Source organism: Gymnogyps californianus, chromosome 7 (genome assembly GCF_018139145.2).
Source record: "Gymnogyps californianus isolate 813 chromosome 7, ASM1813914v2, whole genome shotgun sequence".
Lineage (NCBI taxonomy): Eukaryota > Metazoa > Chordata > Aves > Accipitriformes > Cathartidae > Gymnogyps > Gymnogyps californianus.
The window spans coordinates 36,417,575-36,432,037 of NC_059477.1; the positions used below are offsets into that span (position 1 = coordinate 36,417,575).

Genomic DNA, 14,463 nt, shown 5'->3' on the forward strand with positions numbered 1-14,463 from the left:
CAAGCATCAATCCAGGTTTTTTTCAAATTGTTGGTATTGCATCTCTGAGATTGTCAAGCTGGATTTCTTCTGGTTCTCTTATCTCTAATAATAAAATAAAGCTCAGCACACAAAAAATCATTATCATTGGCCTCGGTCCAGCTACAGAATTTTTATTGCCAGAAACGAGCCAGAAAATAACTGCTTACTTCAGTAGACATATGCAGCAGGACTTAAAATTAGTAAGAACTATTCTTAATAATAAAGCAAGCAAATGTATCTGTCAGTATGAATGTGAAGGAAGTGATCTGTTGAATGATATGTTCCTTATACCTACTTTTCTCACAACAGTCACGCTTTTGTAACATTAACTGATACTTTAAAAGGTTTTAAATATGCTCCGTTTCTTACAGCTCACACTCCAGATAACAGCTTCCTTGGATTTGTGGTAGAGCAGCATCTGAATTCCAGTGACATTAAACACATTAATGACATCAAAAGGCAGAATCAATCTCTTGTTTATGGCAAAGTAGATAATTTCTGGAAGGTGAGTTTTCTACACTTACATACTTGAGCAAATTTATTTTGATCAGTATAATAAAGCATAACTCTTAAATTTAAAAGTATCCCTTCTCTCTAAATCTATTAAGTTCTTTTTCTGAAAATAAATGTATTTAAATAATTAAATTGAACATTTTGAAGTCTTTCTGATGAAGAAACTTCTGTCTAGATTGATGTTGATCCTTTGCTATTTATGTACACCTTTCTGATAGAATAAAAAATTTTTATAGTCTTGATACCACAATAATTTTGGAAAATGCAGAAGCTGTTAAAAGTAATGAGAAATTGAAGGTGTCAGAGGATCTGTGAACTTTAATCAGTCATAAGCAATGTGTCTTTCAATTATTTGTTTTCTTATATCTACAACCAAAACTGTGTTGCATTTTGAACTCGAAATTGTGTTTCACTGAAGACCCCTAGAAGTGTTCATTCTCATTTTATCTCCCTGTAATAATATCAGAGTTTTGTTTCTTAAATATTGCAATTACTGTATTGTCTCCAATCTGCAGAGGAGTGCTGCAGAATAACAACACTGAGGTTTGGTCATATTTTCACCAAGTTAAAGTACATTGTGTTATTAAGCTCACAGTAGTCTCTGCGTTTTGTCCGTTGTCCTTTTCTGGAGCTCCTTCTTCCAGGCTGCCACACCTGGGAGTGTATCTCTTCTTTTTCAAAGAAAAGCGATTACTTACTAATAACTGGTTTTCTTCCAAGTTACCTCTAGCTCTGTGTGCCCATATACTCTGTATGCCTTCCCTCCTGCCTAAAAAGACCTTGTTTAAAGCCTCTTGTCAACTGAAAAAGCAACTGATCAGTACATGCTGTGCCATACATAGGGCCAAACAATATGACAGTGTGAGAGCACCCATGTCTCACATTTTCTTTCCTTTTCTCTTCATTGGCATGAGAATATTGGTCTTGCAGTTTTCTGAACCACAGAAGCAACATTGAGTCTGATAACTGTGATTATACAGAATAAATTCTTGAAAAATGACAGCTACAAGTAAATGGTCCATCTGTGAGACAAAACAAAACAAAAACTTAAGAGAAATGGGAGAATGTTGCCAGTGGTAGCAAAAAGGTAGAGCTGAATGCTTCTTGGCTACTGTGCTGAGAAAAATATGTATATTAGCTGTGCGTGTTCGATTGTGATCTCTCAGGTTTATATTTGGGCTTATTGCACTAAGCCATGTAATCTGTGTCTTAAAACGAAATTTTGCTTTGCATCGTAGTAAATTCTGGGACAGTTATTCTGTTTTGCTCGTGGTATAGAATGACTTAGTATGCCCCCGTCTGCATTCTCTCCTTCTGTCTGCAGAATGCTGGAGCAGAGCTGGGATCCTTTCATTCGAGTCTTTTCTAGCTGAGGCTCTTGTACTTTAAGTTCCTGCTCTCATTATCGGTCTCTCAGGAACAGCTGGATGTAATAATCATCTATACTTCCTGACCTGATTTGTAGTGCATATCAGCAGAACAACCTGTTGAATACTAGTTGGATTTAAGGAACAAGGTAGTTGCTTAGTCACCAGGGTTTTTTTTTCACTGACGTAATGTATCTTTCTCGGTTTATTCAGTCTGCATGAATTCAGAAATATGTATTAATAGCTTATATGCCCAGAGGGGAGATTTGTGATTGTCTAGTCTGAGATTCTGTGTGACACACAGGATATTCATGGGTTGATTAAGACAAAAACATGGCTTTTTGGAAAGGAACATCCAATCTTGATTTTTAAATAGCACACGATGGAAACCCCGCTATTTCCTCTGGTCAAATCCTCGAATAATTGCCTTCTCCCTTAAAACTTTGCATTATTTCTGGTACAGATTTCCAAATGGTAATTACCAGTCTTAGTAGCAGTTGCAGACTTTGTCTACTGGACTGATGATGTTTCTGTTCTGTTTCCCTGTAGGAATATACAGGTTGAGGTCACAGTAACCCATAGTTGTCTCCTGAAAAGCCCGTATATGCTGAACCACTGAGAGCTTTGTGCTTTCTAATCCTTAAGTGTTCTCACGTGTCTGTTTTCTCTGAACCTGTTCAAGATTATTCTCATTCCTCTTGAAATGTGAATGGTAGCAAAGGGCACATGGGCCGTACCAGCACCAAATCAAAAAGAAATGCTATATGCATTTTTAGGCATATCCCCTTTTCACCATTAGGAACTCGTGTTTAGATGACTTGTCAGCCAAGACTCTTCTATCATTTTTTAGAACTGCTGCTTTTCAAGTCACTGCTCCATTTCTATCAGTATTGCCTGTCTTGTTTCTTCCAAGATGTATGACTTAATACCTGGCCATATTAAAATGCTTACTTTGTGCTTGTAACATCAAGCACATTAAAACTGTAACTTGCAGATTGTAACTGCAGTCATGCCCATATGCACTGGTACATAAAGTGCAGTCATCACAGATAGGCTTTGAATTGGTGACAGTGTGGGATGTCTTATCTGGAGTGATAAAATCCAATTCTTGCGATCAACAGAAAGCCTGAAGTAATCTTGTGTCTATGTAATTTGCTTATTTATTGTTTCCTTCATTTTCCCTGTTCAATGCTCTTTTCATCTGCCACCATGGCTTGTACAGAACCATACTAATCTGTTTATCCTGCTCCTTTGCTTTATATTGAACATGGCCAATTAACAAAAAGTGTAATCTCCACAGAATACACGTGTCACTGCTGGGTCTGATCAGTCATTAGAGAAGCACAGTGCGGAGGGGGGAGTGTTCCAGTCCCCAGATTGAGGTGCTTTTGGGGAATAGCAGTTGCAAATAAATTGTTTAATTTTAAACCAAACAGGTTGAAGTGGAATTGAGGTATGCACAGGACCTTTTTTCCCTGGGGGTGGGACTAGAATAGCTAACTGCCATTGTGGTTCTATGTAGCCATGGACATGGGTCCTTTTCTGTGCCTGGCTAGGCCTGTTAAAAAAAAAAAAAAAAAAAAAAGATGCCAAATTACTTGTCATTTCATCTTTGCTAGAAATCCCCGTATTCCCAGCTCTGTTGCATGGCTGGGCAGAGTCAGTGAGACTAGCTCAGACCACCTACTTAAACCGTGTACACAAACCAGGTTATTGTAGCTAGAGAATTATGGATTGCTTACAGACAATGTTCTGTCTTCCCACATCATTCAATGGGGCTAAACTCTGGTATGAACGTGACGAGTAACAGGGGGAGGAATACAGCGATGACTTCTCTCAGCTCTGCTAGATACAGAAAAAAATGTCAGCCCATTGCCTGAGACTGGTGGCATTCATCCCATATTACAGTGGGCAAGTCTGGGTATGTCTTGCTGGAGGTCAGGAAGGATGTAAGCTGCAGAGACTGTAAGATACATCTTGTTTACTTCCCTCTCATAACTAAATCAGTCTTAAGTGGGTTGAGGATTACAAATAGGAGGCCCTAAAGAATTTTGCCACATTTCTAAAGGTTATTCTTAGAGGTAAGCTATCAAGGGCAACATTTGCCAAGTTTTGGATGTTTGTTGTAATGAAAGGTTTGGGTTTTTGTCTGGGATTTCTGGCAGTACTGAGGAGTAAAGAGAGTCCTATCTCTGCCTAAGTGAAAAAGAAGGAATTAATAAAATGTGAGTGAAACCCATAATGCTCTCCATTATCAAAATGGGCTTTAATTACAGAACATTAAAAGGGAATGTTTGAAGCCTTTCATGTCATTTTAGCTCCTGTTTCGGTCAAAGTCTTTTCTTTGTTCTTCTTGCAACTTCCTGTCTTACTATTCCAATACCTCTACCCTTAATCCTAGAAAGAAAAAAGAGTCAAGATTCATTTTACACTATTTGCTATTTCTTTTTTTGTGGAGTGCTGTGAGAGAAGTCAGAATTTTGCTTGTATCAGAAAATAGCCATCAATGCATAACATACAATTGTATGATTGCTTTAGTAGATTATATTATAGTGTATTGGAGTTGTCTTAAAAATATTTATATATTTAAAGGCAAAATAATGTGTGAGTTTGTTACTAATGCCACTTGACGAGATGGGCATTCTTCTTAAACGTATACTGTCTGCATAACAAGGTTTGAAGAATCGGAGATGGGAAATGGTTGCATTTAGCTTGTTCTCAATGGGAAAGTACATAACCAAGGCTGTTCTTACTAACGTCTCCCCTTTATAGCTCCATGTGACATATGTAATTTCCCCATCGTATGCCCTCTTGCATGAAGTGGGAGGAAGAAAATGAGGAGAAGTCAGAGAGGAAAAATTATACTTCTAGGAATAGTTCTGTTAGGTGCAGAGATCAGTGTCTCACTGCTGGCAGCGTTGCCTTTTCCCTTCCTTCTGATTGGTTTTTGTGCTTCATATTTAGCAACATACTTTGGCTGAACATTTCATTTCATTTTTTAAGCTGAAAGAAACATAAGGAAAGGGAGAAAAGATCCTTCTCACCTTTTCCCTCCCACGTGGTCAGTGCACTCACAAACTTGTCTCCTGGTGTTTTTATTTCGTCTTCCTCCAAATTTGCAGCAGCACTGTGGGCTTATCTATCGATCAAAATTTACCCTAGTTGCTGTCACCAGGCACCAGGAGCACTGTCCTGCTTTATGCCATATAACAAATTGAAATGAGCCAGACACTTCAGTTCAGCAGCATTTCTGAAATTCACCATTTGCTTCTGAAAGAAGTATGGATCAAAAAACTGAGTAAATCAGAGCAAATGAGCAGCTATAGGTGCAGTAAATAAGTATACATGTATGTACACTTTTGAAGGCTTATTCTTCAACATTTATTATGAAAATTAAAATCTCATTTATTATGAAGAAAGAAAGAAAAAAATGTGTTCCATGAATATTTACCTTTCAGACAGGTCAGTGATCAGCTTCTCTTTTTGCAGAACTCTCCAGCTGCAAAATGAATTAGTGAGATCTTACAATACCGATTAACGCAATCATCTAGTATTTGATTGTCACAAAACCAACACAACCTTTTCTTCCTGTGGTCTCGCTTCCTATTTTCTTCTGTACCCCTGCAGTTTTCTGCTTCAGCACTTACAGTACACAAGTATATCTCATTGTTAGTTCTGGAAATTTCCATTCAAAGGACAGGAAATTCCTGGTTAGGCGTTAGTGCACATTACATGACAATGAAATTGTCAAATGGTGCAAAAACCTCAGTGTAAAAAAAAAAAAAAAAAAAAAACTTCATGGATGGATGAAGAACTGCAAGAAATGATGAATGAAATAGATAAAGATGAGGATAGGGAACCGAATAAACAGGATTTCTGGCAGATCTTGAAGAACCCAAGTCTTTATTGAGATGTTTTATTCATTCTTTGTGCAAAGATTATATATGTGCAAATAAATAATATATATATGCGCTAATGTGTATTTTATGCACATATATGTGGTAGGTGCCTAACAAAGAAGCCCTAAACAGACATTCAGGGAAGAGCAAAAGCATGGCAAAGTTACATAATACTTCCTTTGCATATTCTCTCTCTTTCCAGCTTTTTTCAGCACAGGGTATTTTCCAATTCTGTTTGTTGATAAACTGACTGTTGACACACTTTTGAGATCTCAGTACGAGGTGACTTCAAAACACTTGTCTGATCATGAAGCTATGCAAACTTTTTTGCCTCCACAACGTTCTCTGTCATGGAGTCCCTCAAATCTCTGACCTGTTGCAGGAGGAATCATTAACTTCTGGATTTTTCTAAACCTGCCTCATACTAGCTTTGTTTGGCTTCCTTTTTATGAGGACATTATGAGTAGTCAAGTCACTATCCATGTTCTTTATGCCAATTACGGTTTTGTAAACCTCTCATATTCTGCCAAGTTGTCTTTTCCAAGCTGAAGAATCGTTAATGAATGTAATCACTAATGTGAAGGTAGGACTGGTTTTCAACATGTGCATCACTTTATTTATATTGAATTCATCAGTCATTCTATTTCCTAGTCACTCTGTCCCTTAGATTACTGAGGGGGCTTTTTCAAAAGCTTTACAAGCCCAAGTGTTCAGTATTGTGAAGTTTTTCTGCAACATTTTGAAGTTAGTTTCAGTTTTGCTACTCTGAATAGTATGTAGTGACTGCACACTTCTCTATTCTTCATTCACAAGGGTGATTCCCTTCTATCCCAAAGAGACTTAGTTCCTTTAAGAACTTTTAAGGAGTTTCTACATACTGATTGACTTCTTCAGAGAACACTGTCAATTTGGTGAAAGAGGATTTCCTTCTACAGAACTGAATATTGTAATTTTGTTGGTTTTATACCGTTATATAGTTAACACTTTATTTAAGTTTCAGATAACGTGTTCAGTGTAGAATTCACACTTGCTAGTCATGAATCACTGAATCCTCTTCGGATCCATTTATAAATTCAGTACTCTGCATTAAGTACTCTGTGGCTAGCAGTTTGAAAGTTTCATATTTGAGCTCCAAGAGACATCATCTACTCTTTGTGATTTACCACTGTAAAATGTTACAGTTAAACACTGTATCTGTTTAACTCTCTCAATATTGTTGTACATTGAATTCTCCAGCATTTGTGCTCTCTTCTAGTTCCCTGGTAGACAAGATTTTCACTATTCAAGGATGTCTTGAAAAGTCTTTGAGAGTGGGACAATTCTTGAAAAGAGAGATTTTTCCAACCAAGTTTGTGTCACAATCTCAGTTGTCATACATATTGCATAAACACTGGATTTTGGCTTACCTTGGACTTGACACTTTGGCAAATAAGCACTCAGATGTTAGGACTTCTAGATTTAACGCTATGCATTTAGGACATACACAAAGATCTATCCCAGTACTTACTTTTCTGAGTTACATTTGTCAAGCTTTATAAAACCATTGTCTTCTGACTTTTTCAATGTAAGAAAGTGAGACTGGGTGTATGGGCTCTTTTACATACATTTTGTAGTTTGAACTTTCAACCCATAAACCAGTTTAGGACTCTGAATCAAGCTCTTCTGGCCTGTAGTTCTGCATATGTGGTGCTCAGTTTCATTCAGTGCTGAATTTCTGGTGTTCTGTGAGGGTACCTGAATGTTCTAAAATTGCAAAATACTGTGATTACCTCAGACTGACAAATTGATGGTAAAGCAGAGTTGTTAATTACCACTATCTACCACATCAAGAAAACTAAGTGTTTAGTTCTTAATGCATCGTGCTTCTACCACTGTCCTGGTTTTGGCTGGGATAGAGTCAATTTTCTTCCTATCAGCTGGTACAGTGCTGTGTTTTGGATTTAGTGTGAGAATACTGTTGATAACACACTGATGTTTTAGTTGTTGCTAAGTAGCGCTTATGCTAAGTTAAGGACTTTTCAGTTTCCCATGCTCTGCCAGCGAGCAGGTGCGCAAGAAGCTGGGAGGGAGCACAGCCAGGACAGCTGACCTGAACTAGCCAAAGGGATATTCCATACCATAGAACGTTATGCCCAGTATATAAACTGGGGGGAGTTGGCCGGGAGGGGCGGATCGCTGCTCAGGGACTGGCTGAGCATCGGTCAGCGAGTGGTGAGCAATTGCATTGTATATCACTTGTCTTTCTTGGGTTATATTTCACTCTCTTTTTGTTATCTTCCTTTTCATTACTATTACTATTACCTTTTTTATCTTATTTTACTTTTTATTTCAATTATTAAACTGTTCTTTTCTGAACCCATGAGTTTTACTTGTTTTCGATTCTCCTCCCCATCCCACTGCAGGGGGAGGGGAGGAGTGAGTGAGCAGCTGAGTGGTGCTTAGTTGCTGGCTGGGGTTAAACCATGACAACCACATATTTTTGTAGCTTTTCTACTTAAATTTTTCACCCACCAAACTTAAAATTTCAGCCCTTCAGACTGTGTTGTCTTGTCAACATTGTCCTGGTGAAAGACTTTATCAGACAGTTGTCATTTGATTTCTTTGATGAGAAAGACGTTATCATGATGTTTTTAAAAGTAGGTGGAAATAATTGATGAACAGTAATAACAGTTCTGCAGTCAATGATCAACAAAAAGTACTTTCCTGAATGGCATGTTTACTTTAGCTGCTGAAAAATTGTTTCAGAAAAGGTTTATATGACTGTTACTCACCGTTACTCTTCCATTTTGATTCTGAGGAGAAATAATTTGCCTTTTTTTTAATGTGGTTATCTTTCATGCTCTAAGTCTAGATTTGCAGTACGGATAGCAGACATGGGTGAACAGTGCAGTCTGAACCAAACTCTGCAGAGAATGTTGATTCTGCATTACTAGCCAGTAGCCCATGATCTTTTCTCTTTGAATTCATTTGGAGAAAGTAAAAATCTGGGGTTTACTGTCAACTGATTTAGGATAAAAGAATATTTATATCTGCACCCAAGCAAGCAAACTCAGGAAGTGGATTAACAGTTGAAGGAATGTTGATATTTTGTTTGCGAATCATATTTGTGGATGTATTTACTTCAGCCTTTCTATTTATAAATGCCATATTTACACTCTCATTTTCTAATTCAATGTTTTCAATGTTTAGAATTGAATTATGTGCCCTGATTATTTTTGTGAAATGGCTTATTACAATATATACCTTTATGATCCAAAATAACACTTTTCTACAAGGAATGTGGAAATTCAGAACTACTTAAATGCAAAAGGAGACAAATGTTAGTGAGATTTGTGTAAGGTATAAGGTGCTAATGGTATTTTTATGGTACTTTATAGATTATTAGGAAAGCAGAAGCTTTTGACTCAAAGTGAATAAGGGAATAAAGGAGTGATTGTTTCATGGGTTGTGCTTTCTGAGTTTTTGGTTGGTTTTTTTTTTTGTTTCTTTTCTTCAGAAAGAAAGACTTTTGGAAAAATTAAGAACAATTGTTTCATGTACAGGGAACAAAGGGAAGATGCTGCTCCCAGTTCCAATTGTTCTTTAAAAATTTCATTTGATTAAAAGAAAGAGGGTTGCCCTTTGGAGGACAAAAGATTTTTCCCAGCTTGTGTGTGTTGTTTTTTCATGTTTTTACTCTTGTGGTTTGAAAACTAATTCATAAAATTTTTACATATTGATCCCCTTACTTGTGCCTATCTATCTATAAGGTTTCCTTTTGTGAGGAAAAATAATTCCTATAAACTCTATAGCGCAGTCTACAGTAGTTACCCTATCTTGTGGAGGTGGAAACCCAGCAACACCATTTAAAAGTCCATTATTTTTCTAAATATTATGGATGGAAGTATTGATGCTGTTTGGGATACTAAATGTTTTATCTGTGGTTTTAGACTCTGAATCAGGAAAGAAATCAGTTATATGGTTAAGTAATGTTCCCAATTAAGGTTATGGATAGTTAATTTAATGTTTTGTTTACACTTGCAGAGATGCTTACAACATGCTGATTTTATCACTATTTTTGCTTTGTCTTCCTAAATTGTATTGATTGGTTATATATTAATTTTAAATATAATTTGTACGTCTGCTCAGTTAATTTGAATTTATTAGTAATACTTATTACATGTTTTTGTAACTTTAAGGGTTTAAGTAAAAACCCTCCCTTTGCCCCCCAAAAGTACTACTGTAAATACAACATGGAAGCCTGTTCTTTTCATCCTCTCTTCATAGAATCATAGAATGGTTTGGTTTGGAAGGGACCTTAAAGATCATCTAGTTCCAACCCCCCTGCCATGGGCAGGGACTTCCCTTCCACTAGACCAGGTTGCTCAAAGCCCCATCCAGCCTGGCCTTGAACACTTCCAGGGAGGGGGCAGCCACAGCCTCTCTGGGCAACCTGTGCCAGTGCCTCACCACCCTCACAGTGAAGAACTTCTTCCTTACATCTCATCTAAATCTACCCTCTTCCAGTTTAAAGCCATTACCCCTTGTCCTATCACTACATGCCCATGCTTTCTTGTGGACCCCCTTCAGGTACTGGAAGGCTGCTGTAAGGTCTCCCCAGAGCCTTCTCTTCTCCAGGCTGAACAACCCCAACTCTCTCAGCCTGTCTTCATAGGAGAGGTGCTCCAGCCCCCTGATCATCTTTGTGGCCCTCCTCTGGACTCGCTCCAACAGGTCCATGTCCTTCTTATGTTGGGGGCCGCAGAGCTGAACGCAGTACTCTGGGGGGGGCTCTCATGAGAGTGGAGTAGAGGAGGAGAATCACGTCCCTCGACCTGCTGGTCACATTTCTTGTGATGCAGCCCAGGATATGGTTGGCTTTCTGGGCTGTGAGCGCACATTGCTGGCTCATGCTCAGTTTTTCATCCACTAATACCCGCAAGTCCTTCTCCTCAGGGCTGCTCTCAATCCACTCATCACCCAGCCTGTATTTGTGCTTGGGATTGCCCCAACCCATGGGCAGGACCTTGCACTTGGCCTTATTGAACTTCATGAGGTTCACATGGGCCCACCTCTCAAGCCTGCCAAGGTCCCTCTGGATGGCATCCCTTCCCTCCAGCATGTCAACTGCACCACACAGCTTGGTGTCGTCAGCAAACTTGCTGAGGGTGCACTCAATCCCACTGTCCATGTCACCAACAAAGATGTTAAACAGCGCTGGTCCCAATACTGACCCCTGAGGAACGCCACTTGTCGCTGGTCTCCACTTGGACATCGAGCCGTTGACTGCAACTCTTTGAGTGCGACCATCCAGCCAATTCCTTATCCACCAAGTGGTCCATCCATCAAATCCATGTCTCTGCAATTTGGAGACAAGGATGTCATGCAGGACAGTGTCAAATGCTTTGCACAAGTCCAGGCAGATGATGTCTGTTGCTCTTCCCTTATCCACTAAGGCTGTAACCCCGTCATAGAAGGCCACCAGATTTGTCAGGCATGATTTGCCCTTAGTGAAGCCGTGTTAGCTGTCACCAATCACTTCCTTATTTTCCATGTGCCTTAGCATAGTTTCCAGGAAGATCTGCTCCATGATCTTAGTATACTCCTTTTTTTTTTTTTTAATCCTGTATTCCGTGTTTTGTAGTCATCAAGTGCTGGTATTCATGTAGAAGACAGCACATGGATATAGTAGGAAGATTCACTTTGTTATTAACAAGATGATTTGGGGAATACTTTGGGCTAAATTCAAGGTCCGTTGTATGTATCAAATAGTGTTTCCAGCGGAATTTAAGCAACAAACTTCACAGAACCTTCTCAGAATCCCACTAGATTTTTATTGGCATCACATGTGAACAGGAGACATGAAAATATTACGTTTCTTTTGGTCCATTTTATATTCATCTTTGAAAATGAGCTAATAAAGATAATAAGATGGCAGGAAGGCCAGTTCAGATCAAAGATTTATCTAGTCCAGTATTCTGACTCCCAAAATAGCGAAAACTTGATGTGCAAGGAAGAATGTGAAATCAGGCATGTTTCACAGCCACCAGAGACAAGTGGTTCATGGACTACTTGGGCCAAAAGTTGTGTGTCTCTGTTGAATAATGATTCATGGATTTTTCTTCCATAATGGCTTTTTGAACCTATATAAAATCTTCAACAGTCCTACAGCCAATAATGCAGTTCCTCAGGAACCATTAGAAAGATTGTAAAGACTCAATAATTTTGATGTCAAATATTTTATTTTAGAGCAGCTAAATATTCTGTAACAGGTTTGTAAAATTGTTGTTGTAATCGTTAAAATAAGTGCAATTTTAAGTAATCTTGGTTTTGTTCTTTCTAGCTACTTGCTTTTTCTTGAGTTAGAGTGCATTCATGTCATCAGTTTGTGTGATATGAGCCAATAAAATCTGAGGCAAGTGTGTTAATGTTCTTATTGTAGGCAGATCATGTCAGTAGTACCTGTGCTTCATAGGCTTTAGTGTTCTGAATGGGAAGTGAAGGCAAACTCAGGCTCTGTTTGTACTAAAAGCCAGGCAGCCAGGATTAAGGTATGCCTTTAGCGACAGACCCCTGCTGCATTCTGGAAACAAGACCAGGCTACTCTATTTGTATTTCTCCTGCACATTTGCAAATAAAAAGTTCTACAGTAGATTTTCTCTCAACAAAGTATATGAGCTTCTCAACAGTTTCTAATTATGCTACTTTACTTTACAAACAATGGGAGGAACACCTCTTTCAGAGTAATTCAAATTTGAAGTAAAAGGAAAAATAAAAACTGGAGCAAGCTTTTAGTTTTTTAAATAATTTGTGTTACTTAACAATAACAGCAGCCACATCAAACAAGAAAGCACATTTGTCTCCATTTGTTGGCTATTCTGTATAATACTTAGCCCAGGACATTGTCTGACTGGTGCAGCCTTGGCATAGCTACCAGAACAGGGCGATTTAATAATGAGGCAGGCAATCTACTTCATCATAAACAGTATCACCAGTAGAGCAAGCTAAAGCTAGAAGCCAGTTGCTATGTGACATTAAATACCCTGTGTATTTGAATGTATACCAACAATTAATTTAGCAAGGAAGTTTTAAGAAGTTATTGTGTTCATTCAACTAGGCCTGATACTTTATTGCTCCTCCAAGATTTGAAAAGACAGGATTTTCACCAGTCTACTTGCCCTTTGAATGAACCTCAGTAAAATTGTTGGCCAGCTTTCACACAGGGCTGTGGAAGAACGGTGTACAGAATTTACATGACAAAAATAGTGAGTGAAAGTGGAATTCTTAAAAGCTCTCTTGTTGCCAAGAAGTACAGAAACTTGTTGCCTGATTTTAGAGCTATTACTAAGATTATGTGCAAATATTGAGGTAAAGTCTCTCTGATCTGTGCTGCATACTGGCTGTAAATACAGTCTATGGCTAATTGCTTTTGGAATGCTAGTAGTCTTTAAAACTCAAAAAACATATGGCATTGAAAATTAAAGTAATTCTTGTTTGCAAACTAGGATGGTATACTCTTTTTTTTTTTTTTTTTTTTTTTTTTTTAATGCAACACTAAAGCCATTACTCTTCTATCGGTCTTTTCCAAAATGCCTTTAAAACTTTAGGTAAGTGGAATATTTGTAGGTATCTCATGGGACTCAGATACTAGGTATTTAGGTAAAGATGTGTGTACAGCTATTCAGTTGGCAAGAGTGCATTTTACTAAGGTGAGATTCACCCTTTTCTTCACAAAGAAGATAAACAATAACTAATTATTTTGCATCTCTGACAAAAACAGAGTGAAAATTTGATCATTCAAAATGATTTTTTTTTAGTATTTTTGGGCCAAGTATTGTTTAGGCATGCTGACATTACAGCTGTCTGATGATGACGTGTTTTTTTGTCCAATTAGAAATTAATAGGACCTTGGTATTGATTTATTTATACATATACTATGAATAAAAAAGCTGCAGTTTTCTTCCAATCTGGTAGCAAACAAAACTAATAATGTAATGAAATTTCAAATATTATAGCCATCATACAAGAATGAGTGAACTTCTTCTGTTTCTGGCTTTTGTGGTACAGGAGATAAAAAACCAGCTCTGATTGAACACTACTGCTTGAAATGTGTAAAGACTAAAAATATTTTATTGTTGCTGTTACAGGATAAGAAGGCTTATCTGGACATCATCCACACATATATGGAAGTCCATGGAACTGTTCACGGGACAAGCACCATTTACATTCCCAGCTATGTAAAAAACCATGGTATACTCAGTGGGCGGGATTTGCAGTTTCTACTGAGAGAAACCAAAGTAAGTTTGTCAAGAGGGAGTAGTGGCAAAAATAGGTACAGATAGAAAGTATCTGAAGTGCATGCATTTCACCTCCTACGAATGAGCTCCTAATTTAAAAGCATTGGAAAAATAAATGGTCAAATGTAAAGGAGCTTAAGTTGTCTTCTGTGTGCTAAGAATACATTTTTCATCATGTCCATGTTTTGTGGATTGACGGCTATTATTAGAAAATTGGGACGGCAACCTACAGACACATTTAAAAACCAGCTTGAGAAACATGGATAAAATGCATTTTTCATTTTCTTAAATGTGATATTCAGCTCCAGGAGATTATCAGCTGAGAATGTGCTTTGTTTTACATCCCTGATGTGAAAGTTAGGTAATACCTGAAAGCTGTACAGTAGG

At 37.9% G+C, this 14,463-nt stretch overlaps 1 protein-coding gene across 1 annotated transcript in view; it reads left to right on the plus strand.

Annotated features, from left to right (window-relative positions):
- The window catches only part of MGAT5 (alpha-1,6-mannosylglycoprotein 6-beta-N-acetylglucosaminyltransferase), an 86,264-nt gene that overhangs the window by 53,068 nt on the left and 18,733 nt on the right, over positions 1-14,463 (plus strand). The window contains exons 11-12 of the mRNA XM_050900092.1: positions 393-526; positions 13,927-14,076. Coding sequence (XP_050756049.1) covers positions 393-526; positions 13,927-14,076 — 284 coding nt within the window. The remainder of the gene's footprint in view (positions 1-392; positions 527-13,926; positions 14,077-14,463) is intronic.